General features: G+C 34.7%; 3 protein-coding genes across 5 annotated transcripts in view; 2 read left to right on the top strand and 1 right to left on the bottom strand.

The window, feature by feature from the left end:
- The window catches only part of LOC133173299 (protein unc-80 homolog), a 53816-nt gene extending 47950 nt beyond the window's left edge, over positions 1–5866 (bottom strand). For all 3 annotated transcript variants that reach the window (XM_061308289.1, XM_061308290.1, XM_061308291.1), the window contains exons 1-4: positions 5672–5866; positions 4163–4211; positions 3834–3996; positions 1404–3561 (exon numbers count right to left, since the gene is read on the bottom strand). In XM_061308289.1, the coding sequence (XP_061164273.1) occupies positions 1404–3561; positions 3834–3996; positions 4163–4211; positions 5672–5763 (2462 nt within the window). In that variant the 5' untranslated portion in view covers positions 5764–5866. The remainder of the gene's footprint in view (positions 1–1403; positions 3562–3833; positions 3997–4162; positions 4212–5671) is intronic.
- A 2199-nt stretch (positions 5867–8065) lies between these two features.
- LOC133173099 (uncharacterized) lies at positions 8066–10164 on the top strand. Its single transcript, XM_061308026.1, has 3 exons — positions 8066–8191; positions 9278–9399; positions 9920–10164. The coding sequence occupies exons 1-3, from the start codon at positions 8177–8179 to the stop codon at positions 10011–10013; spliced, it is 231 nt and encodes a 76-aa protein (XP_061164010.1). The 5' UTR covers positions 8066–8176; the 3' UTR covers positions 10014–10164.
- Positions 10165–18542: 8378 nt separating this feature from the next.
- Positions 18543–26287, top strand: LOC133173670 (zinc finger Y-chromosomal protein 1-like). The gene is made up of 4 exons (XM_061308657.1): positions 18543–18598; positions 21069–21152; positions 21778–21928; positions 22200–26287. The coding sequence occupies exons 2-4, from the start codon at positions 21093–21095 to the stop codon at positions 25856–25858; spliced, it is 3870 nt and encodes a 1289-aa protein (XP_061164641.1). The 5' UTR covers positions 18543–18598; positions 21069–21092; the 3' UTR covers positions 25859–26287.
- The last annotated feature ends 235 nt before the right edge of the window (positions 26288–26522 follow it).

Raw genomic sequence — 26522 nt, 5'->3', positions numbered from 1 at the left:
TCACCCCGCCTTTTCACCAGAACCCTACCCTTGACCCTGGGGCCATGAAATTCACATTTTTGGAAGAGGCAATCTTGTGTGCATAACAATGTACTTAGTTTGTTTAAATAATACCCATGGGAGAGAAGAAGATTTTCAAAGAAATAATGCACTTTCACTATATGATCTATATAGCCCCGCCCTAGCACCAGAACCCCTGATCCTGGGGCCATGAATTTCACAATTTTGGTAGAGTCACCCTTGCTTATCATAACTATGTATTCAATTTGTTTCAGTAATACCCAGGAGTAGAGAAGAAGATTTTCAAAGAAATAATGCACTTTCACTATATGATCTATATAGCCCCATCCTAGCACCAGAACCCCTGACCCTGGGGCCATGAATTTCACAATTTTGGTAGAATCACCCTTTCATATCATAACTATGTATTCAATTTGTTTCAATAATACCCAGGAGTAGAGAAGAAGATTTTCAAAGAAATAATGCACTTTCACTATATGATCTATATAGCCCCGCCCTAGCACCAGAACCCCTGACCCTGGGGCCATGTCAAAATTTTGGTAGAGGGCTCAATGCTTATTACAATCATACCAACAGTTTGACTGCTTGAAGTCCAGGAGTAAAGAAGAAGATTTTTAAAGATTGCATTAATTTTGGTGGTTTTAGCCCCACCCCTCAGGCCCCAGGGGGGCAGGGACCATGAAATTCACAAATTTTGTTCCCCTTCACACATAGATGCCATATGCTAAAATTGGCTGAAATTGGTTCAGCGGTTTCAGAGAAGAAGCTGAAAAATGTTCAAATGTTAACACACGATGGACGAAGACGGACAATAACAGATAGCAATAGGTCACCTGAGTGACCCAGGTGACCTAAAGAAAGTGATATAAATATTAAATTCACAACTTAACACTATTACCTCTGCAGTGTACGGTAGATTACAGTTTATAAAGTTTTATCAAGTGGACTCTTAAGCTACCAATGTGATGGCTAGTTGCAATTATTTAATGTTTATATGCATGATTGTGTCAACATTATAATATCAAAAGAAAATTTTGGGTTCCCGACAAATATATGTAATTGCAACTTTAAGTCCAAGGCCAGCAATTAAAAATTGGGTTTACAACATACAGTAAACACTGATATTTTTATGGAGTAAAATTTTGCTATTTCTATGTAACAAAGCATTCACATAGTGAAAATTTTTGCAAGCATTAAAGAATCTATAAAATGTGTTGGTTTGTTGTTAAGTATGTTTTTTTAACTGTTCACATGGTGATGAATTTTGCAAAACTGTTCATCGCAAAACTCCCAAATACTGCCCCAGCACAAACATTTCCATGTTTACATTACTCTATCAAATAATATCAGGGAGATTTAACTGAACATGTAATTGGCAGTACCTGAACAAGCTGTCCATGGCCAGTCCGTGAGCTGATTGTTCCTGTGAGGAGTCTGATGTTGTACTTTTAGTACTGTCTTCCTCAGTCTTCTTACTCTCTGGAGAGTCTGGTACCTTTACATCCTGTTTCCTCTCTACAATATCCAAGTCCAGTAAACAATTGATGATATTCAACAAAACCTCACACACTCTTGGTGTGGCTTGGTTCAGAGCATTAAAGTGAATGGCCTGTAAAATGACTTTATAGTTCAGGTGGCCATTGTCCTGTATATAATGGACAGACCCTGGGACTTCATGGACCTCCTCTACATGGCTGTAGTTAATGTCCGAGTCTGTCATACTGCGGGGAAGTGAATTTTCTTTCTCATTCTTTTGATTTTGAGGCTGGTCATCCATAAAAAACATAGCAGAGACTTTATCCCTCTGGGCAGTGTCTTTCAACCAGGTGGCATTATTCTTCTCAAAAATATCACCTTTCCTGTCCTTTATTCCATTGGATGCTTCCATGGGTTTACTGACTGTATTCCTTATCCTCTGCCGGTCCCAGACACCATGCTCAGTGACCATTATCATTGGTTTCTGTTTCTCATCCTCGGAAGACATTACATCTGACCGGCCTTCTGTACCCGTCCGAGTCTCTGCGTGGCTAGAATCACCAAGCTGTGATGATGAAGAACTGTGACTACTGGTCATCAATGAATCCCGGTCAGAACCTAAATGCTTAGGTTTAGCATCAGTTGTCTCCTTTTTTGTCAGAAAGGGTGGAAATGACACAGATTTTTGACCTTTACTACTGGGGTCCTGATCCAAGTCCTGTGTAGTTGGTGCAGCTGTACTTGGGGAGTCATCCTTCCTTGTCAGATATTGTTCGTAAATCCTCTCATTATACCTCAATCCTTTCTTTCTCATCTTTTCAAAGTTTAAGTATTCATTGGTCAACTGACTATGGGGACTGTCCTCTTTAGTAGGTGACCCAGAAAGGTAAAACATGGGCTTCATTTCTTTGGCATTCTGGCTTTTATTGTCTCCTGCACTAGAAGTTCTAATTTTTTTTAAAGCGTGGTCAGTACTAGCATCTGACTCCTGATTTGACCGAAACTTGTGTTCCAGTAATGGAGAAATTTCTCCAGCACTTGGAATTGTTTCAAGTCTAGAGGAAGGCTTCTTCAAGCCACTCTTAAGTTTTACAAGGGATTTTTCTATTCCATGTGATGGGATACTCTGACTTCTTAAGAGCTTAAAATCTTGGAAGGGTAGTGAATGGCTTCTCTCTCGCTCAGAATAATCCCTTCTTACATACTCATCACAAACTTCCAGCAATCTCTGGTGAACATACTTCAAAGCCCAGTAAACACCATCTTCAGACCAATGCAGACTGAATAGACAACGTAGAACAGCTACATCAAAGTAACTGGCACTCAGTATGTCTGGAGCTGTTGGTCCTCTAATTCCACTTGTGACAGCACTGGCTAATCTCTGCTTCACCAAATCTTCATCAACAGAGGAGGGTAACATTTGAAAGTTAAACAAAATGGGTACAAAGGTCTCTGTACTTTCTTTTCTCTTGCACTGACAATGCTTCTCCTCAGAATCTCTGCTAGATATCACATTGTTACAATGCTCACATAACACCTCCATATTTACCGAGTGTGAATCTGCGGTGGACATGGGACAAATATCACTCATTCTTGCCAGTGGTGCATGTATAGATTGTTGATCATTGAAACTCGACTTGCGACTGGCTGTTGGTGGCTCAGGTAAGAAGTTCAAATTTTCCCTGGACGTGCCTTTACCGACATAGATATTTGCAGCATTGGTGTTGACTTTGAGCAAATTTCGCTGAGCTTTGAGTATGTTTCTCTGTGGTTTGACAGGAGTGGAGAAACATGGTATATCTGGCTGTCTAAAATCCCATAATGGCTGCCAAAATCGAAGACCATTCTCAAGCTTCAGAGTCTGAAAATCTGAGTCCTTCAGCAGGTGGATCACGGGGGCTAGAAGGTACACCAAGAGCTGGACAGTACAAAGAGAGTGCAACTGTACTGGGACACTACTCCTAGTGGGGTCTGTCTCCAAGTCTTCACACTCTGAAGCAGCATCAAGGATTATCCAATGTAGAATGTACAGCAGTTTCACTTCACTAGGACCAAAAGCTGTGTCTACAATAGGTTCACAAATATAATAGTTTCAACAAAAAGAAAATTAAGGAAAGTTTGATTACAATTTTCTCATAATTCATTGTGAAATGAATTTTCCAATACTAATAAATCTTAAAACAGCTAAAATCTTAAGACAGATGCTGGCATATTTAACTTATACATGCATCGAATATGAGCATAATTACTTTTTAAACATAATTTCTATATTGTCTGGATAAAATACAATGCATTAGTATAAATCGTATTAAATCATAATTATGTAAAGTTTTTACCCCTATCGCTCTGTTTGCATTGCTGAATAAGAGCTGCACATGCATGCATGACGTGAGGGAAGGCTGCCTGAATGACCTTCCATCTGGGTACACTCTGTATGGCTTCACAAAGACTGGGGGACAGGCCATGTAGAATATTCTGAACCACCACTCTCTCTAAGGACTAAAACATAACAGAAACATAAAGAGAATGAATGTAAAAAGATGTGCACACACTGTAATTGTACATTAATCAATGGAAAGAGTTGTAAGACTATTAAAACACTCATATATAATTGAATAAGAAGATTGCAGGTATATGTAAATGAAAACAAACTGTACAAACTTACCACACAAGCAGCTTCACATAGCTTTCCTAGTTTTGGCCTTATAAAAGGACTGAAAAGCACAAAATGATAAATATGATAATGATTCCACAAAGTTTTAAGGGGTACCTCATGTCAAAGTATTCATATTTCATTAATTGAAATAGAAAAAAATTCTGCTACCAATGACAGTTTGGCAGATATGAAGCAATTAAATTTGGGAAATACCCCTGCCTCACACACATATCAGCAAAAAGTGTCTTATTGAAAATTACTTGGACCTCAACCTTTTACCAACCATTTGTTTACTCATGTAAGTATCCTCATGGCTTTAAAAATCAAATAATTAAAAACTAAGAGAGAATTGTTGTTTGATTTTTAGTGGAAGATTTCTAGAGATTCTGTTGGTACCAATTATCCAGATTAAACCATGAGAAGTGGGATCTAGGAAACTAAACTTGCATGGGATGATTCCCACACACTCATTTAAGCCAATACATTATCTGCTGATAATGATGAAACAATCAAAACTCCCAAGTTGTTTAAAACCCATGTCCATTTTGACCTGATTTTTTGGAAGTATCCACCAGTGTTTAAATTTTACTACAAAAAAATAATTTGGTAGCATTTTCTAAATTAAACAGCACTGAAAAGGGCCCTTCTCTATTGCCTGAGTGCACTTGTCCTTTTATGCCTTGTTTGATAATACATGCAACAGTGTGTGCGAAAGGGACCAGCCATTTGCCCAAAACTAGTAAAAATTTGGTCAGACTAGTAAAATGTAGGTCAACATTAGGTTGATCTGACTGGTGGAATTTTCAGAATTTATTTTTTAATTTCAGTATTATTTAAAAAATGTTGTTCTTTCATTTGAATGAATCCTATTATATGATGAACTTTTCAAGTCCATGGATAAATTTCCTTTTGTAACATCAGATACTGAAACTCAAAGAATTAACTTATGTATGAATTTTACAATATTTTAATTTCATTATTACATGAATATTTTTTAAAACTCCATGGATTATATATTTTTTGACCGACTTTGAGCAGTAATGACTTAAATGTTAAATTTCTATAGGATATAAAGAAATATGCGACTTTGTGCCATTTTCTGTAAATCAACAAATAAATATTGTCTGAAAAAATCATCTTGATTTAATATGAAAAACTTAATGCTTTTCATACTCCAGTTAAAGTGCACTGGTTGATTTCTATCTGTGAAAAGGTGATTTTGGCTAGGAAAATTTAGCCCGATAAAATTTAGTCACCTCATGCGTGAGGTGACGGGTGTCGGTGTACTGAGCTCATGTCGAATCTCATATTCCTTTCATCTGCAGACAATCCTCCATGTTTATATCTGTGCAATCACCTTGATCACATGGATCAATACTTTTTGTCAGTAATAATCATAAAATGTACACAAAAATGGTGCAAAAACATCTTTACAATGGTTTTAGCTTAAATATACCAGTAAAATACACATCTATATTTGCATAGCATTATTATGATAATCACTACTTCTACAAGCACCTTGTTTGTCGCCAGAAAAACGACTGTATTGGGAGGGGGATCGTCTGATCGCCATCTGAGTCATCCGCAGGATGATTTTTTCGTTTCGGCATGTTTTAAAATGTCCCACAATGTATTTCAAAAGTGCATTTGCATCTATTTTATCTTGTAATCCATGATGTAAAATCTAAAATGGCTTCAGATGCTGAAGTTGACCTTTGCCTGTATTCAATAACAATAAAAACCGGATACGGGGAAAAAATCCGGACAATAAGATTGTCAAGGGTTTTTAATGATTTTTAGAGAGAGTGCTATTGTATGTTACTTTTTTATGCGTTGATTTTTGTTTAATTTACTGCTAAAATGATTTTAAAGGATGAATATATAAATTATTTTAAACCTGAGTGATTCAGAAACAAAAAGCCATTCTTCATTAATGGTGTGGTATGACTGTGTAAATTCAAATTTTAAACACCTGCACAAATAACCACTTACACTGAAGGTATTCAAATAAAAATTCTTTTATAATAATTGGGGATGTGATTTATTCTTTTTTTTATTTTATGTTTTATTTTACTTTATATTTTATTTAACGTTAAATTAATAAATTTAATACGTTCAGACATGGAATGCAAGATCAAGGTACCGGTCTGCCTCTCTTGTAACTACACTGTAAGTACACCTGGTTCCAGGAACAGAACAGATCCGGAGGGAGGGTGTATTTATTAATTTCTTTATTCATTCATTCATTCATTCACCCACTCATTCATTCATTCACCCACTCATTCATTCATTTATTTATCTATTTAAACTTAATTGCATCTTTATTTTGTCTTCTTTTTTTTTTTTTTTTTTTTTTTTTTGTTTTATGATATTTTTTTTCGCTTTGTTTTGTTTTGCTTGAAAAGGGAGGGGCTGAACAGAATGCATCTTCAAAGCAAGTTCAGTTATATATTATCATAGATTTTTTGTGCAGCTCAAAATACTGAGCACAGACGAGGTGTTCACATTGAAGTTGAGAGAATTTTTTCATAATGTCAATGAAGTAAAGCCGCTTTCCAGAAACACCCTGGCTTCCTTAAATTCTCTCCATGAATTTAATCATCAACTATGATATTCTATTCTTCGTAAACCCTTTTTTAAATGGACATTTTTTCGCATTAGAAACAGGTCCTCTAGAGGAAAATTCTGGATCCACCCATTGCTCAAGTCTCAGACATGCATGTGCAAATAACGTCAAATTATTTTTAAAGGAAAAAAAAAATAATGACATGAACATAAAGTTAACAGTATCAACTGTATCCTTATAAATGTAAATTATAATTGTAAAAAGGAAAAAATAATAAATATGAACAAATTCCTGATTATATTGAAATATATAATAATAAATGACGCGCAATCCCCATATGATGGCCTCTAAACACGTTCCTGTCTTATCAGAGGGTGTGTTGTAGTTACAGTGCATCGTAATTTACGATCTCTCGTCCGGGACATTTATTGATAAATATTAATTTTCATTTCTTGTACAAATAATGGTATGACTGAAACACGGGATGTCTTGCTGTAAATAAAGGTACATTACATCAAATAGACATTTATGTAAGATTTCAGGTCTGAAAAAAAAAATTGGGGGGGGGGGGGTTAAGTTCTGTGTAATATTCCTCTACTATTGGTAATGCATAATGTTAAATTAAGACACATTTTTCTAGCTGCCTGTATAAAACATGACATTATCATATACTTTTCAAGCTTAATTCCTACATTTGCATATGTAACCATATGTTTATTTAGGGAATGGATTTAATAGCTACCCAAGTTATACTGTATAACCTGGGTTGGGACAGTTTACGCTTTATAAACCGCGAAGCGGTTTATTAAAAAAAGTTACTAAGTAACTGTTCCAACCCAGGTTATACCAGTATAACTTGGGTAGCTCTTAAATTCATTCCTTATAATTTAATTTTCTATTAATAAGTGTACAAAATAAGATAATTTCTCATTCAAAAATGCCTTCAAATTGTACATATTTTAAATTTAACCTCAAGCTGATTGATATACGTTTTTGACCTAAGTTAACACAGGTTATACGATATATAAACTAATTATTTATCCAATCAAATGACGCGTTACAAGCAAAATTATATTATATTATATTATATTATATTATATTATATTATATTATATTATATCATATTACATTATATTATATATATATATATATATATATATATATATATATATATATATATATATATATATATATATATATATATATATATATATATATATATATATATATATATATATATATATATATATATATATATATTACTTATCTTTTAATTTTAATAATTATCTTATCTTTTAATTTTAATAAAGTTAACTGCTATAAAGTCTGAGAAGGTTACGCAATATAAGAAGGAGGAAGCTTGGTTGTCGGTAAAGGGCTGCCGTATTTAGGGCATCATAATAAGGAAATATTAGAATATACAGCGCTACATCTAACACAACAGTTAGAGGGGAAACATGCCTCCAAAATTCGTAAGTACTGACTGTCTTTGTCGTTAATTATCTACTCTCTCTCTGGCGATTAGATGAGCCACCATTCACAGATAAAGAGCATTTGCTAGTGTTTTTGTCAGATAACGTGCATGTTTAATTAGTAAATACAGCTATTAACGTAGCATATTAGCATATATCAGGAACACTGGAGCTATACAGACTTTATGTAGTTGGGAAGGTCTTCGTTTTCAAAGTATTTTTATCTTGAAAGAAACTTAAAGAATCGCTTTTGATTAATCAGAAATTTTCTTAAGTAAAAGAAATTAAAATTTATCTACAAAAAAAAAAAAAAAGAAAGAAACAGTTTCTGATTTTTTTTTTTGGGAGGGGGGGGGGGATACCAGCGTTTGTGTTTAAAGAAAATCCGTGACATCGTACAGTTACATTTATATATAAATGCCAGGGATATATGTCGAGAGAGGTTAAGCATATTTACAAGTGTTTGTTTGTATATATGTAAAGATATATATCAATCCCTTTCTAGCATCGGTCAATACCTTAGTTCTGTTTGTAAATACAATTAACGGTTCACCAAGGAAGGCACAATCGTTAGAAAGCTAAGTGTACACATGTTTATCTGTTTCTAAACAGGCCAGTAGGAAGCAATTTCAGTTGGAGGGGGCACAACTTATAAAAAAGAAAACATAAACAAAAAGTTAACAACAACAAAGAAAAAAACAAACAAAAAACTATTCCAATCTGCTCAGTCTTGCTTAGAAGTTAAAACGAGACGTGAAAAATATATTGGATCATACTGTTCACATAACGATGCTTTAAACTCTTTGCCAGTGTTTATATCAACCTTATTCCTAGAGAAGAGCCTTACATTAACCGAAATTTCAGTATCTGAGACACGCTAATCTCTTCCTAGCTGATATTAATGATGTATCTTTTTGAATTTTCCGTTCATGTTGGTCCTTTGATGTCAATTTTATGCATGACAAAATCCTTTATAAGTGTTAGGGGAATAAATTAACATACATTTTTTGCCGTCAATAGAACATTGTACTTTAAAGAATACTGTTGATATTAACTTTTCGTAATTTCTCCTCCACGTGTTTACAGGGTGGCGGGGAGAAGTGTGGTATTTGCGGTAAATCTGTATATGCAGCCGAGAGGATAGAGGCGGGGGACACGCCTTATCATAAACTCTGCTTCAAGTGTTCCGAATGTAAAATGTCACTCAAGTAAGTACTGGTTTAACTTTTAAGATTTATTCTGAACGGTAGGTTATTTCACTCCCATGAATGTCGATTTTAAATTGTCTTATTAATTTACCTAAATGTAAATAAAGTGGTTGGCTTTGAAATACAGTTAATGTTTAATTCAGTCCAAAATATTTATTTCCTTAGTGTGTAAATTTTTTTCTTCGTTAAATCCAAAACGGATAGCAATATACAAAATTAATTAAAATTAACAACAAGCTTCAGATGATACTGGGTTGCTGCTTAGTCTGGGTTTCAGTTGAGGGTAACCAATTTTAAATTTTATATTTAATATTTAGCTCATTTTTTCTCTCTCATTTAATCTGGCTGATATCTACGAAGTGCCAGAGATATTCCCAGTTCTGTTCTGTGTAACCAGAACAGAGAAACACATCTCTGTCTGCTGTTTTCTTTACTGGAACAGAAATTCTAACCCTCCTACGCAACATGAAACAACGTATATTTTTGTGTTAAAGCAGTAAAATATAATTCCTCATTTCAGACTGAACACGTATGCACAGGCTGACGGAATTCTGTACTGTAAAAAGCATTATCAAGAGAAGGTGGTAGCTAAGAATACACAGACTCCGGTGTGATGCCCTCTACTCGTAATAGGACGCGTGTCAGTGATCTTTGTAGCAATAATACCTAGATGGTTGTAATTTGTTGCACATGCCAATATATGTAATGCATTTGTTTTTTAGTATTTTTATGTGTAATTTTAAATATATTTTATTCAACAAACTATACATTATTTTTTCTTGCATATGCAGAGAAAGGATACGGTGCGTGTAGATTTTACTTCATTGTTTGAACTTAAAAAGATTTATCACTTTTGATTATATGAATCCAGATTAGAGGAAAGCATTACAGAGTAATTTTTTAACTGTGAGTAAAAACTTTGAATCTACTTTTCACCAAGAAATCAAAGTTGACAGGCTTTGCTAGAATCGATGTTGCTAATATTACTAGTATTGAAACTTATTATAATCGTGTCAAGTTTACCATCTAATAAATTTTAATGTTTTTACTGAAAATTACAGTGATCCTGAAACATTTGTAAATTGTTATGTCGGTCACATGGTACGATTTGCTTAAAAGATATCTGAAAATACGACAGAAATATCATATAAAATTACCTTTTTTGGAGAGCCATCATGAATTTCGACAAGTTTTTTCATTGAAATGTGCATTTTCAGAGCATGTTGGTAAACACAAGATCGGGGGAAGGGGGCTATCTTCATTGGAACTTTCAATATTAATTTAAAAAAGCAAAGAATGCTAAGATGAAACAAGAGGCCCAAGGGCCTTAACGGTCACCTGAGTAAAATACAACAATTTAGAGGATCCATAGAGTATAAAATGAACTGAAAGGTGAAGCTTTGCATGTTGCCCAAAAGCAAGAAAAATAGGGTGATCAGGATCAACAAAAATAATTAGTCTAGTATTCATTAACAGTTCCTAAAGTAGGGTCTAATCTGTTCTTCGTTTGTAATCCCTTGTTGTTATCTTTTACATTGGCCTCTCTTGGTCTTTAATAAACATTTAATAAGACAAATTATTTTTGTCTTATTTTTTTTTATCTATAACTTACAAGTCTTCATGATCATTAAAACTATGGAAATACTTTTCGTATTATACAATAAAAATTCTTGCATAATTCTCTTATTCTTTTAACCTTTCAAGTACATTATTTACAGTGATTAATTATCAAAAGTAAATGGCAAAGGGGAATAACTCCTCTCAGTAGAATACAAATTAATAGAGCTCTGGCCAGGACCAGAACACTTGACCAAATGGTCCAGATGTTCAAAAAACTGCTAAAAATATCCTTCCTTATTAAAACTTTTATTCTTTTTGCCTCCAGTATGCTCAGGTGCAGAGAAGATTTTTAAAGAAATAATGAATTTTTACTACAGATACACTATATTATCAATAGAGCCCCCCCCCCCTCCCCACCGAGAAACACCAGAGCCTCTGACCCTGGGACTAGAAGTTTGCTCATCATAACTAATCACTTTGTTTATCTGCTTAACACTAAGGAGCAGACAGGATTATTGAATAGAATTAATGCATTTTTACTATATTATCAAGAGTACCACCCTTACACCAGCACATCTGACCCAGGGGTCATGGAATTCACTACTCTGGAAGAAGCACTCTTGCTCATTATAACTATCCACTTAGCTTCCCTTTCTTTTTAACCAGACGAAGAAAAGAATATTTTCAAGGAAATTTTGCTTTTTGCACTATATAGTCAATAGAGTCCCCCCCCCTTTTCACCGGAACCCTTGACCCTGGGGCCATGAAATTCACAATTTTGGAAGAGGCATCCTTGGGTATCAAAACTATGTACTTAGATTGTTTAAATAATACCCAGGGGCAGAGAAGAAGATTTTCAGAGAAATAATGGATCTATATAGCCCCGCCCTAGCACCGGAACCCCTGTCCCTGGGGCCATGAATTTCACAATTTTGGAAGAGGCATCTTTGCTTATCATAGCTATTAATTAATTTGTTTAAATAATACCCAGGAGTAGAGAATAAGATTTTCAAAGAAATAATGCACTTTCACTTTATGATCTTTATAGCCCCGCCCTAGCACCAGAACCCTTGACCCTGGGGCCATGAATTTCACAATTTTGGTAGAGGGCTCAATGCTTATTACAATCATGGCAACAGTTTGACTGCTTGATGTTCAGGAGTAAAGAAGAAGATTTTTAAAGACTGCATTAATTTTGGTGGTTTAAGCGCCACCCCTCAGTCCCCCCCCCCACCCGGGGGGGGGGGGGGCAGGGACCATGAAATTCACAAATTTTGATCCCCTTCACACATACATGTAAAGGCCATATGCTAAAATTGGCTGAAATTGGTTCAGCGGTTTAAGAGAAGAAGCTGAAAATTTTCAAATGTTTAAAACACACGACGCACGACGGACAAAAACATATAGTAATAGGTCACCTGAGTGACTCAGGTGACCTAAAACGTTGACCACTCTTTAAATTTACTTTTCTCTACTTGACACTACTCCCTTGCCTGCCCCCACCCCCACCCCCAAAAAAAATCTTACGAAAGAGGTTTTTCGTGTTTTGCGATTTCCCTTTCTTTCTTTCTTTCTTTTTTGTTTTTAAGGAAATAGATCCCCCTACCTGGAAAATATTTCAGGATCCGAGCTTGACTTTATTGATATAATCGAAAGGTAACGGCATTACAACGATATGGTAAAGCTTATAGTGTTCCATGAATTTATGTAAACCCAAATCTTTATACATGCTCAGTGTGATGCTCTGCTAACTCGTTGTTTTATAGATATACTGTTCTTTATACATGCACGGTATAATACTCGTGCTAACTCCGGGCACTTAGTTATTGAAAGGGGGGGGGGGGTAAAAATATTTGACGGCTTACCTGAAAAAACTTGAACAAGCTAAAAAAAAAATTAAAAAGGGATATTTACAAACTACAAAATCCTATTTTATGGGGTGGGGTGGGACGAGGTTCCAAATTTTTCACAACCAAATTTTATTTATACATTACCAAATTACCATGAATGAACTATACCGAAACACTATACCACAACAAAAAAGGGGGGGGGGGGTAGGGGGCAACCAGGCTTCCAGCGAACATTTTCAACAGTAAAGAGTTTTTTGGTAATATTTAGAATTAATCAAAATTTAAAAGAAAAACAAGAACATTTGTATACCATGAATACCTTTCTTCATCGAAACATATCAATCTATATTTGTTAAATACATTATGAATCATCTATATCAATTTCACGTTATCTCAATTATATATTTATTTACTTCGGTTCCTCCCCGCTATGAGGAGTCAGATTTAAACTCTTCGATCCCTCTTAAATGAGGAATTATACATTGCATCCTGAGTTCAGGTAATGTGTATTTTTTTAATTCTTGTTCGTAGTGATGTACTTATCGAAGAGCCTATTATTCAGTTACTTGAATACTTCTTTGGAAAAAAAAAGGGGGGGGGGTATGCGGCCCTTTACCACTCGGGCTCTTCGGGATAATTTTTCAAACAAGATGGGAAAGAATGGTTATTAAAAAAAATTAATCGAATTTATGCAAATTTCATCTTTATTTATTACTTAATTCTTCACTTTATCCCATTGGATGTAGTTGATATAACTTATCTTCCTTTACCAAATTGTTCAACTTGTAGTAGTATTAACAACTTACAAATTAAAGTCAGTAAACTTTGGGAGGGGAGGGCGAGTGGGTGGAGAGAAAAAAAAATAACCACTAACTGGAAAATTAGTACACACCTCATACTATATTTAAATATATTACGTAGATACCATCATGCCCAAGGAACAAAGCATTCGTGTTAAAATCTTTTAGCAGACGTAAGCAGGAAAAATTGTTTTATCTATAAGTCAATCGCTTCTTCTCGAGCCTTTCTGGCAAGCTCGTTGTTTTCCGCTTGTAGGAAAAGCCCAAAAAGTTGCGATTGATCTATAATTATTTATGCTCCAAATTGGTTTGAAAAACAAACTATACATACATGTATACCAAACCCCTACCCACGACCCTCTAACAATCAAATGCCAAAACTATAGTGAGCACTAAGCTTTATTTTTAATATGATTGAATAATTCCTAGCTCTCTGTGTGTGCAGCTGTATTCACCTACACAAGACCTTCCAGGTGAACATAGCATTTCCTTTTTTTTCTCCAATGAACTGGAAATAGATCGAGAACTTCCAAATTTATACAATTACTTTTAGTTATGAAAAGTTATTTCATCTGCACCCGACTTCCAGGTGAGCATAACATTTATTTTTTTCTACACTGCTCCAAAATAGATCAAGAAACCCAAATACATGTATGTTTATTTTAATCCTGTTTAATTCTCTCAATGCGTTCGGCAAGTTCAATATTTTAAATGTAAACAATCAAGAAAGATCGATGGCAAGATTTGCTTAACGAATTTGTATCATTTAATCATTGAATCTTATATAAAAACACAATATTATTGCCCGGCATTTTTTTTTAGGTCAGTACGATGATTTAGTCCCCACGAGGTACAATTTTCACCTCGCCCTTCGGGCTCTGTGAATTTGATCTAAATCAGCAATAATTGTAGAATATACTTGTATGCTAGTATATTTAAATAAGTGTTAAAATTATGCCTGAATGAAGGTACATGTAAAACAATAGTTAATTCAAGAGATTAATTGTTTTTAGTTTTCGAAGTTTATGCGGAAATCATTTGAAAAACATGTACATGATCCGAATTTTTAGCCACTCTTCAAATAATTATGCATGCAAGCACTCTGGAAACGCGATACAAAAACTAATGAAAACACCGTGCATTAAAGCCCGAGAGGATTCTGTGACGTACAGATACAGAACAGAAACAGGACCCGGGTAAGATATTGCTCGGCAAAACTCAGGCCAACATTTTTTTATTTTCTGTTTTACGGGAATTTTTTTCAAAAATTTGAGTCGGGGGGTCGAAATAAAAATAAAAATAAAAGCTCGAAATTTAAGCAGTCGGTCAGAAAAATAAAAATAAAATGAAAAAATGCAATAAAATTTTTTATTTTTAATTAAGGTTGGAATTTTATTTGTATGACCTTAATTTGTTAGAAAAACAGTGCTATTTGAAAAACTTATGTACATAAAACACAGAATTGGTACTGTTAATGGATCAATGAACTATTTTAAATTTAACTTTCTCCTAGATATTTGGGGCAGGGGTGCATTTCTAGTATAAAACTTGCAGTTTCTAACATTAATGCAAATCAAACATACAAACTATAGTCTTCTCTCAGTTGTCAAATATCATATTGTCACCACAGGAAACCTATAGGACTTCTGTCACACCCCTCATAAACTTTTCAGAATCTTTTATTTTTCGGTATTCAGCAAATTACAAGATCTGAGGATTTTGGACTAGTTCTGGCAAAGTTATGGAGAAAATACAGTGAGACATTCAATGGATCAGCTAAAATAAATTAATTCACAGAAGTGCACATGAGACATGAAAAAAAGAAAAGTTGTATAATATTTTTTTTTCAACGCACTTCCAATTAATATATACGTAGGTGGAAAAAAACGTACCACAATATCTCTATTGAAAACATATTCAAACTTCCTCAATCTGTAGTATATATATCTTTTTATCCTTATATTTTCTTTCTGAGCATGCTAACTTTCAATATAATTGTAGAAAATACACATCTTTCCCATAGTATACACATGTAAAATACACATGACAATATTCTGTTTACTGCAGAATTTAAAAATTTAATTGTTGAAAAATGCTTCTAATCCACAACTGTTGAATGAAAAAAGAAACCAGGTCTTGAATTGAAATAATATTTGTAAGGGCGTATCATTTACAACAATACTTTTCCCTAGTGGTAAAAAAAAGTTGTTTTACTAAACAAGAGCTATACATATACACTACATCAGCTGATATGAATACGCTGAACAATCAATGTACATTAATTTGTTACATAGCACGCAAAATTCCATAAAGCGACAAAAAAGGAGATAATGTCTTGTATCAATCAAGCATATATACTGATATATTTTCGTAGGTAATTCTGAATTCCAATATTTGTCATAAAACGAGTGAAAGTTGTGACTCGAATTTCCTCAGTCACGCCACTTTCTACCAGTTCTACATAGTTCTAGTGTTCTGTCGTTACTTGTAAAAGAAAACATTTCTTTCTTAAAATTAAGTTTAAAAAATCTTCAAGACGTATTTCAATGTATTGAAGCAATTGTCAAAGATAATACGTACTCAGAACCTTTCAAAACAAACGGTTGACAGAACCTCGATTTCCACGTGGCCCTCCGCATGAAATTTGATCAAGATCACTGATTCGTCTATTTCATTCAATCTTTCATTAAAAATTATACTTTTTCTAATATATAACATTGACACGTCACTTTTTTAAACTGACTATTTAAAAACACGTGAAACCCTCCGATTCTGACATTTTGGCGCTATGCTGTGCAGTGACTCTTCACGCAACGAATACTGTGATTGGATAAATCTATTTACCTCAGCCAATGACAAATCGCATTTTGAAAGGCTTGTAAAAAGGTTATTTATATTTCTTTTATTTTTTCAGAAACTATAAATAAACTATCGGCGGGAGAAATAAAAATGAAACTTGAATTGGGAACTTTTATTTTTATTTCATTTTAGCCCAAATTAGGGTCGGCGCTCCCGTAAAACAGAATATAAAAAAAGTTGGCCTCAGTTCTTTTTCCAATATCAGATGAAAAGACATATAGAAACTTTATTTGATTTCATCCATTAAATGTTATTTATGTCTCAGCTAAAAATCAATAAAATATATATGTTATTAAATTATCAGAAACATATAGGTATACGTCCGTGATATTATGACTTTCTTAATTTTTATATCGGGTTCAGATTAAATTACACAAACTGTCAAAAGTCTAATGCCATTACTGTACATAATGTTTTTTAAATTATTATTGTTAAGCTAGTATGGAGGCCTTTTTTTCATTATGGGTACTTGACAGATCTAGAGAGGAGGGGGGGGGGGTCTCACCCTCGGGGTATTCAGAGTTATTTAATTCCTGTTAAGGTAAGAAAAAATGACCACCCCTCAAACAGAACCCCTCTTAATTATGATTATTATTTATTTATTTATTTTTATTTTTATTTATTATTTTTTTTTTTTTTTAGATTTTTGATATGTTAGATCAGAATGAGTTAATGTGGAGCCCGGAAAAAAAAATCATAGAGCCGCCAACATACTATGTCTGATTGGGGAGCCAGTCACTCAAAGCGCCCCCATCACAAAACCGTCCCGGTCAAAGCGCCCCGTAATTTTGGTCAAAGAGCCCCTTGGTTTTGGTCAAAGCGCCCCCTACTATAATTTGTACAAGGAAACTGATGTAAAAATACCGTCCCCAAGTATTGGTCAAAGCGCCCCCTAATATAATTTACCGTCCCCAAGTATTGGTCAAGTTGTCTCCTGATTTTGGTCAAAGCGCCCCCTAATATGATTTTACGGGAAAATGATGTAAAAATGCCGTCCCCAAGTATTGGTCAAAGCGCCCCCTAATATAATTTTACAGGAAATTGATATAAAAATAACAAGCTTGATTTTTTCATACGAAACCTTTTTTCATTATTTATTTATCAATATTTTTTTTCATTATTTATTTATCAATAGTATATTCAAATATCACTATGTATCATATTGTTTTTCTTATTTTCTTATGTTCAGGTACGAATTTAGTTAAAATGTAGTAATTAAAATTCAAGTATAATGAATGTCACATATTTTTCGTCAAAGTACAACCATTGCTAAATATTGAGAATTTATTTGATCAAGTACTGATGATTCAATTTGTACTCAAAATTATGGCTCTTATTAAGAAGGCCTCCACGTGGCAAGAGCTGGGCAACGGTATCGATATCATTTTTTTTAAAGGAGGGGGGGGGGGGGTGATAGTTAATTGATACCGGCGAACATTCTCATTTCTTTGGAAATGTTTTCTATAAGATTATTTACTTTATATTAATTTATTAAATATTTCATGGGTCACGCTGAACAAACAAAATAAATAATTACCATAAATTAGTAAAGGGGCCAAATTAAGGGGGCTTTTTGCAAACGAACATTCTATAAAGATATCTAAGGGGCGCTTTGACCAAAATGGGGGGGGGGGGTTGACCATTGCTTGGTGACGGTTTCGAAACGGAATTTTTCTATAAAATTATATTGGGGGCGCTTTGACCAAAATCAGGGGGCACTTTGACCAAAATCAGGGGGCGCCTTGACCAATATTTGGGGTCAGTTTTGTAACATCATTTGACTGTAAAATTCTTTGGGGGCGCTTTGACCAAAATCAGGGGGCTCTTTTACCAAAATCATGGGGCACTTTGACCGGGACGGTTTTGTTAGGGGGCGCTTTGACTGGATTTCGTTTGATCTTACTTGATCACTATATATAAAATTCCTTTTTTACGTAATTGCTATACTTAAAAAAGGAATTTTATATATAGTGATCAAGTAAGATCAAACAAAGTATGTTCTTTTATATATTGCCGGAGAAAATGTCCGTTACCATTTGCCTCTTAATCGCTAAAAAAGCGGAAGTGGAATTTCGAGCCCAACACCTCTTTTCAAGGAGACAGATTTTCCATAATGATTAGACGAGTTCAGTAAGTTTATGTGCTATTTTTGAACTGCTTTTATGTTTGTTATAATGTCAAAAATGTCAATATACCAATAATGAAACGTTTATACCTGTTGATTTTGATTTCTTACGAGAAAATGATCGGGCTCGGCCTAGCGTCGGTTTTCACCACAAACCGCCATGTTGGCAATAGGGAACATCGGCTGATAAATTTCCTATTTATACTGCTCTGAGTCTGCAATTACCATTGAAATACATCAGTCATTGGTTATAAGAATAAAGAATTGGGTTTTTTTTACAATGTTGATTATTCTTTCTTCGTTTTATCGTGTCAATGCGTACAAATAGGAAAAAATAGTATGACGTCATTCTGTGTAATTATTCTACTGGCGGGAAATTTGTTATTTTGATAGCAAAGCAATCATCAACAAGGGGGCATTACTAAATCCAGCGAAATTTTAAAAAATTGGAAGTTATTTTTCAGTAAATTGTGTATCATCATGAAATGTGTCCAAATTGTGTATAGATTCATCATCATGAAATGTGTCCTTTTACAGTATAACGAAAAACAGATTTTAGTAGATCATGTCTTTATATAGAATTTTTTTTTTGCCAATCATGGTCCGAATGGGGGCATAACATACTTACATAGATACAAGCATAATTTGTAAACACTCAAGAGGACAAGAAAACACATAAACATACAGCAATATAAAACAAAAATTATATTGAGTTTAGGTAATACAGAGGTGATGAGCATTTTGAATTATCTCCCTTACACCAGGAAAAAAGTTAATGCACAACCTTGTATGTATCTACAAAACAAATGAAGAAAATTATTTCCTTCTCAATATTTGATCATCATCGAAGCCCTAATGTTTTACATATAAACATGATGAACAGAGATAATGAAATTGTAGGTTATCTTGGAAGCTATAATTTTATAATATCACAGAAAATACTATATAAATATTGCATGTTGTTGAGTGTAACATTATTATACATTTATTGATTGGATTCGAGGGCAACATGCGTGTTGTTGGACCCAAGAACCAAACTGTTTGGCTGAGGCTGAAGGCAAACAGTTTGGTTCGAGGGGTTGACAAAACAAATTTTGCCCAAGAACACGATCAATAAATGTTTTGTTATACATTTTTTTTGACATACATTTATCTTTTGCTGGCTTCCATGATGTTAATTACCTTTACCTTAATTAAAACTCGGTCAAATCACGAATATTTAGCTGATCCCGCCCACTGTGTGATGTAAGCAGTCCCAATATCTCATCGGCAGGTCCAATATCTTACTCTGTGGTCAAACATCAATTTTTTTATGACCGCTCAGTAAAACAATGGAAATATTAAAAAATTTTTTAGCATAGATTTATATAAGAACCAATTTTTAAAATTATAACAATGAAAATTTCACCCCCAAGAAAACCGTGGTGCATCTGAGGTTGACAGTGGTTCTCGAGGGGTGAAATTTTTCAATGTTACACTCGATTACATGCAATATTATTAACATATTTTACGGAATGTTTTATGCAGATTAATACATATAACAGTGAACCTTGTGCATAAATTCTGCGCAGTCACTATTTTTTGGAATATCAACCGTTGACTGTTGCTACGCTGGAGGGTGTGGCATCATCATTCAGCCGGCAATAGTGTTTTTTTTAAACAAATATTTCTTGACAAATCAGATTCAACTAATATTATGATATTATCAAATAGCATACTGATGGAAAGTGAAATAGAATTTTTTTTTTGTTAGCATATTGCTAAAACCAATAAAATATAATAAAATACTGGGAGATTCAAATAGTTTAGTAGATGGACATAATGAAGATTTTTTCTTCAAGGTTTGAAGTGATTTAAAAATACAAATAACTTTGGTAATCATGGTAATAAGGTGCCATTTTTTAGGATGAAGAAAAAATATAGTTGATATCGTAAAACTTGTTTTGCCTACATCACAATAAGACCTGCATCAAAAACATATCAATCCTTATGTTGTTTTCAAATTTTATTCATTTTAATGTTATTTTAAACTTTTTTCATTTAATGCTAGAATTGATATTGTGTTATTATAAGGTATCAATTTCATTTTTACCCAATTCATACATGGGTAGAAGCAGTCTATGCTTTTGTATTCTGCTTTATTTATCAAGCATAAACTGCCCCAACTCAAAGTACATGTACTTTTTACTGTATTATATCATTCGGCAAACCTTAGCTGATTCCGTCACCTTCATCAATCAGATAAAGTACGAGTCAGCCGAGGTGTGCCGAGTATGTATTATATACTTGCCCAATGAAGACATATTTTACTAGCTAAGCTAACCTTGTTATTTAGTAACATTCAGCTATACATCTTTAAAAGTTATAGGACAATTAACAAAAGCACAGTATTACTAAATCTAGATTTCATATGATGTGATACTTATGTACCTCGGTTAATTACATGTATGCATATTTTTTTTTTTTTAATTTTAGATAAAAATAAAAAGAAAAGAAAACATGGCAGTCAGAATGGACACAAGCAGGGTGGATGCTCTGAAACAGACAGTAGAGGAAGTTGTAAGTAGCAATGAATTACTACAACCCACGTTAAATTCTATATCTTATCAAATAAATCAAAATGTACTTACAAGGTTAAATTCTATATCTTATCTTTTAAGATATAACAACTTTCTTTGGTGTTCTTCACATGACTTACTTGATTAGGCCATCCTTGTTTATGATGTGGGCATCAGGTGCTCTCATTTTGAATCTCTGTGTGGCATTCTTATTCAAAAAACAAAACATTCCTGTCAATGGCATGACTAGATGACATAGTCTGAATTTCTCTTTTAGATAATATTTTTATGAGATTCAAGGAAGGATGGGCAGAAGTGTGCTAAGAAGCCCATCACAAAATAGTGTGCAAATGTCTGATTATTACCATTTTAACATTACCAAGAAAACAAAAGCATAATGAACTTAGCATTGTTCAATATGAACATATTTGTGTGTTTAGAACTTTTAAAAAATTGTATAGATTTAAAAAAAAAAAAAAATGTCACAAAATTAGTGAAGAATTAAAGCATGATTAATATAGTTACTCAAATGTGAGTTAATGTTTATCAATGATTTTTAAGTGTAAGTGTAAATTACTATTATATACAGATAGGCTTTCATGCAGTGAACGCTTGTGTTTTTTCAGTGTGTGGAGTTGGCCACTTTAGGGGAGGAGTCATTGTTTATGTCAATCAATCTGAAACAGAGAAGTTGTTTCTACCTAGGATCAGAACCTGGCAAAGAATTTCTAACCAAGAGGATGGATATCATAGAGAACTTCTATCACTTCATCAACAGTAGGTCAAATGTGGCAAGAAAAAATGTCTTAAATGATAATAATAAATTCTTACTTTCTAATGCTTGTAAACTTTGGGATTACACAAATTTTAGTCAACTGATACAAATTCATAACGTTTTTAAGAAATTGGCTACTTGGAATCAGTTTAAAATGTATACTAAGTACCCATTTTGCTAATTAAAAAAACTGAGTAAGTGAGTTTGAACATATTTAAAAGTCTATAAAACATATTTGATATATAAAAAAGAAATCTTAAAATATATTCACAGGTAATTATCCACTGGATGAATCTGAGCATCAGGGGGTATCTGCCTCACCCTCCAAGGCTGCTCAATACACAGGAGAAATGGATTTGGAGAAGATCCCCCAGACTGTACAGGCAGCTGAATCTGACCAAGACGACTCCAGCTCCTTCACCATCGACAATGAGATGAGAGAGGACCCTGATTTTGAACACAGCATGAAGAAATCCTCACTAGCATCACTGTTTAAAAAGCGTGCTGTTGGAAGACCAAGGAAGATGGATATTTTTGATGGCAGGGATAGAAATTCTTCCATGTTGGAAGACATGGAAAAGGTTATCATGAACAAACCAATCACAACAGATATTCCATTTGGAGATCAGCTGAGCACACTTAGTGAAAGTGGAAGTAAAATCGAGAAAATAGTAACCTCAGATATAGAGTTTGTAAAGTCCCTTAGAAATAATAGAAAATGCCTGCTAATCTGTGGAAATTGTGGTACCCCCTGTTCATGGAAAAGATCAATGTTGACACATTTAGGTATCTGTAAAGGAAAGAAAAAGGAGCAGAGAGATGAGGAAAATGTTTCTACCACTGTTGTCATGCAGGAGAAATCACCTGCTGCACACAAACAAGCAGAGACGGTGTCAGTAGAGGGGGGACAGATAGTGATAGAACTAGTGGATGGTAAAGGAGAACAACAAATTGCAGTCCTTCAAGCTTCTGCAGAGGACACACTGGCACAGAATTTACAGCTACAGAGTGAAGCAGCTAAATCAAATGTGGATCCCCTGGAGGAGGCCATACAGAGTATCACAGCGAGTCAACCTGAGTCACAGTTTTCCTCTGAAGGGTCAGGAGAGAAAGACAAAGTAGAGAAACCAGTGGAAGAATCAAATCAATTAGCAGAGAAAGCAGAGAAAGAAAGTCATCAAACAAATGCAGAGGAAAGAATGGATACAACAGAAACCTCAGATGTTCCAAAGATCACAGAGGAAGGAAAGACTGCAGAGGAACAGATTGCTGGTGATGTGGAAGAAAATAGCCAAGACAGTAAATTTAGTCAAGTTAGTGAGGAACCAGATGATGGATTAGACAGTACAATGGATGAAGAAGATTTGGAGAAAAATTTGGAAGATATAGAGGCAATGGAATCTCTAATTAAGACATCATATGGCACAGAAAGCAAAAATTCAGAGAGTAAAGAACAGAGTGAAGATGAAAACATGGAAGATGAAGATGTTGAAGATCAAGGAGATGATGACGATCCCGATTTTAATGTACTTGCAGTCAAGAAGGTTGAAGAGGAGGTAGAAACTCCAAGAACTCGTTCACGGCGTCAGATCAAAGTGAGTAAAAAATATGAAGAATACTTAGTGAAGGTAAAAAAGGAGCCAGTTGAGGAACCTCAGACAACTGATGAAAGCTCAAAGACAAATGAGGATACAACTGGATCTATAATGACAAGGAAAAGGAAGGCAGAGGAATCACCTGCTGTTACAAGGTCCCCCAGAGGTAGAAAGCCTAAGAATCGGGATGAAGTGGAGAAGCCATTGATGCCTGCCAGCAAGAAGGCAAAAACAGTGGAAGAGCCTGCAGCTGAAGTAGTCACTCCTAAAAGGGGCAGAGGACGACCCCCAAAGAATTCAAAATCAACTCCACAAAAAGATAACCAAGCAGCTAAACACCAGGATGAAAAGAAAGATGATGAAGAAGGAGAAGAAAAAGAACATGAGGAGAAAGAAGATGAAGATGAGGAAAACGATGATGAGAACAATAAAATGATAAAAGATGAAGAAGATATGGAAGAGCCAAATGAAGATGAAGAAATTGATGAGAGAGGAGTAAAGATGGAACAAACTGAGCCAGTCAAAAAAGTTAAAGGAAAGCGAGGAAGAAAGCGTGGAGGGAAAAAAGAAAATGAAACTGGCTACAAAATAACAGCACAGGATGTTAATGAAGCAGCAGACATTAGTGAGGAAAAGGGGAGCTTTAGGTGCAAGCAGTGCAACATTGTAATAAAATGGAAAAGGTCTTTTATGAGGCATATTGAACAACATAGGCTGCTGAATGCAGGAAAGACTGACTATCATCGGTGCACACAATGTGATAGGGAGTTTGTATCAGAATGGGAGATGAAGAATCATATGAGAGGGAAACACAAGATGTTAGGAGTCTTTGATTGTGATACATGCACTAGGAAGTTTAATACAGCAATCCAGTACAAAACTCACAAGAAGGAGTGCACCGAAGATAACCCTATGCCAATAGAATCTGAAGAGTCAGAGGAAAAGCCTTTCACCTGCAATTACTGCCTCTTTAAGTTTAAGAGCGAAGACCAGCTCATTACTCATAAGGAGCTGCATAGCATAATGGAGTTCAAGTGTGATGAATGCGGTAAAGTATTTCCAGAGGGATATAGGCTGAGGAATCACAAACGTGATGCTCATGACAAATCCAAACACTTTTCCTGTGACATATGTGGAAAGGTCTTTACCAGTACCAGATATCTACACAGACATCGTGTATGTGTCCATAAGCAAACTGAAAGTGTCTGTAGAGTCTGTGCAAAGTTATTTCCAACAAAAGAAGAATTGAGATTGCATATTAAGACTGTCCATGAGGAAACTGACTCCTTAACATGTGGGGTCTGTAGAAAGAAGTTTCCTTCACTGCGGGATCTGGATGCCCACAGGCCAGAACATTATGGTTACCAGTGTGACACCTGTGGAAAGAAATTTCAAAAATTGATTAAACTAAGAGAGCATGTTCACTCACACACAGGAAATTATCCATATTACTGTGACTTTTGTAGAAAGGGATTCCTACATATGCATGCTTTGGAAACACATCTTCAGACTCATGACACAAATAGACCTATCTACATGTGTGATATTTGTGGTCAACAGTTCAAAACAAAGACAATCATGCTGAAGCATGCCAATGTACACAAAGAAACAGTTGATTATCCTTGCAAGTTTTGCGATACAGCTTATAGAACACCCGATGGACTGAAAATACACATGATTGAAGTCCACATGACAGAAGATCAGATAAAATCTTGCGGCCTTGAAATATTCAAGTGCGAGATTTGCGACAAGGTCATGGCCCGAAAACAGCATTATGACCGTCATAAAGCACAACATCTGGGACTCAAGAAGTACAAGTGTGACGAGTGTAATATGTCTTTCTACACTCAGTATCACCTCAATCGGCACTACAAGCTGCACCACGATCCAAATAAATTTGCCAGTCAGAGATCCATGCTCCAGCAACATCAGGACGATGGAAAAGTTCCGCCCGAGGAGATAATTACAGAGACAGTAGTGGAAGAAAACGTAGACAATGCAGAGACGATACAATACATAGGATCAATTGAAGACGGCAATAGTCAGGTCCAGACCATTAGTTACGCCATGAGTGGGGAAGGTGGAGACCAACAGATGGTGGAGTTTGTTGTCATCAATGTGGCCCAGGAATCTGTGGTGGATCAACAGGAAGGCATAGAGGGAGACGTAGTAACGCACGTGACTGAGGATGGCACTGTCGTGACTCAAGTGGCAGAGATGCCAACAGAGGCTGATCCGCAAAATCCGTCCGAAGTGACGACAACTATATCGGCAGAAGAGGAGAACGATGTGGTTCAGTCCATACTCAACCTGCAAGAAGCTATCAATATGGGTTAAGTCCCTTGCTCCTAGTCTTTTAACTGATAAATATATTTAGCTATCAAATCACAAAATAGATTACTGATTAAATATCCCTCATGGAATTGCAGAGATTGAGGAAAAGCTCGTAAATTTCTCATATTCATATTGGTTTGTTTAGATTTGAATATTCCATTTCAAAAACATTTTTAATTTAAACATAACACTTATGCAGTAAATAACAATCAAAACTGATTTAGTAATACAGTTATGTTGGTTTGTTTGTGCAGAGACATTTTATGTACATCATGTCATGTTCTGTTTAGGAAGATAAAATGTAAATATTTCTTGCTTATAAATTGTTCACGGCAATATTTAAGTAGTTTGAGTTCATAGATAGTTTTGATGTTGATATTTATTCTAAAACAATTTTTCATTGTTATATATTACAATCGGTACTCATTTATTTTAATTTTCTCTATTTAATATGCACTTGGTGTTATATTATCACCTGTTTTTTTTGCCTGTTTGTAAATTAAATCTTGATGTTAAATTTTATGAACGTGTCCTTTCCAAATGTCATTGTGAAGTTGAAAAATAAACATGGAAATTGCTAGGTATTTTTTGTCTCACTGTATGATTGGAAATTGCTCAATATTTTTTGTCTTACATTTAGGTTAATCGTGACACTCCTTCTTGTGTT

The sequence above is a fragment of the Saccostrea echinata genome, unplaced genomic scaffold (genome assembly GCF_033153115.1).
Source record: "Saccostrea echinata isolate AGI-Se365-2 ecotype Australia unplaced genomic scaffold, CSIRO_AGI_Sech_v1 ptg000056l, whole genome shotgun sequence".
NCBI classification, from domain to species: domain Eukaryota; kingdom Metazoa; phylum Mollusca; class Bivalvia; order Ostreida; family Ostreidae; genus Saccostrea; species Saccostrea echinata.
Note: the sequence above shows the minus strand (reverse complement) of the source record. Positions and strands in the feature narration are given on the sequence as shown.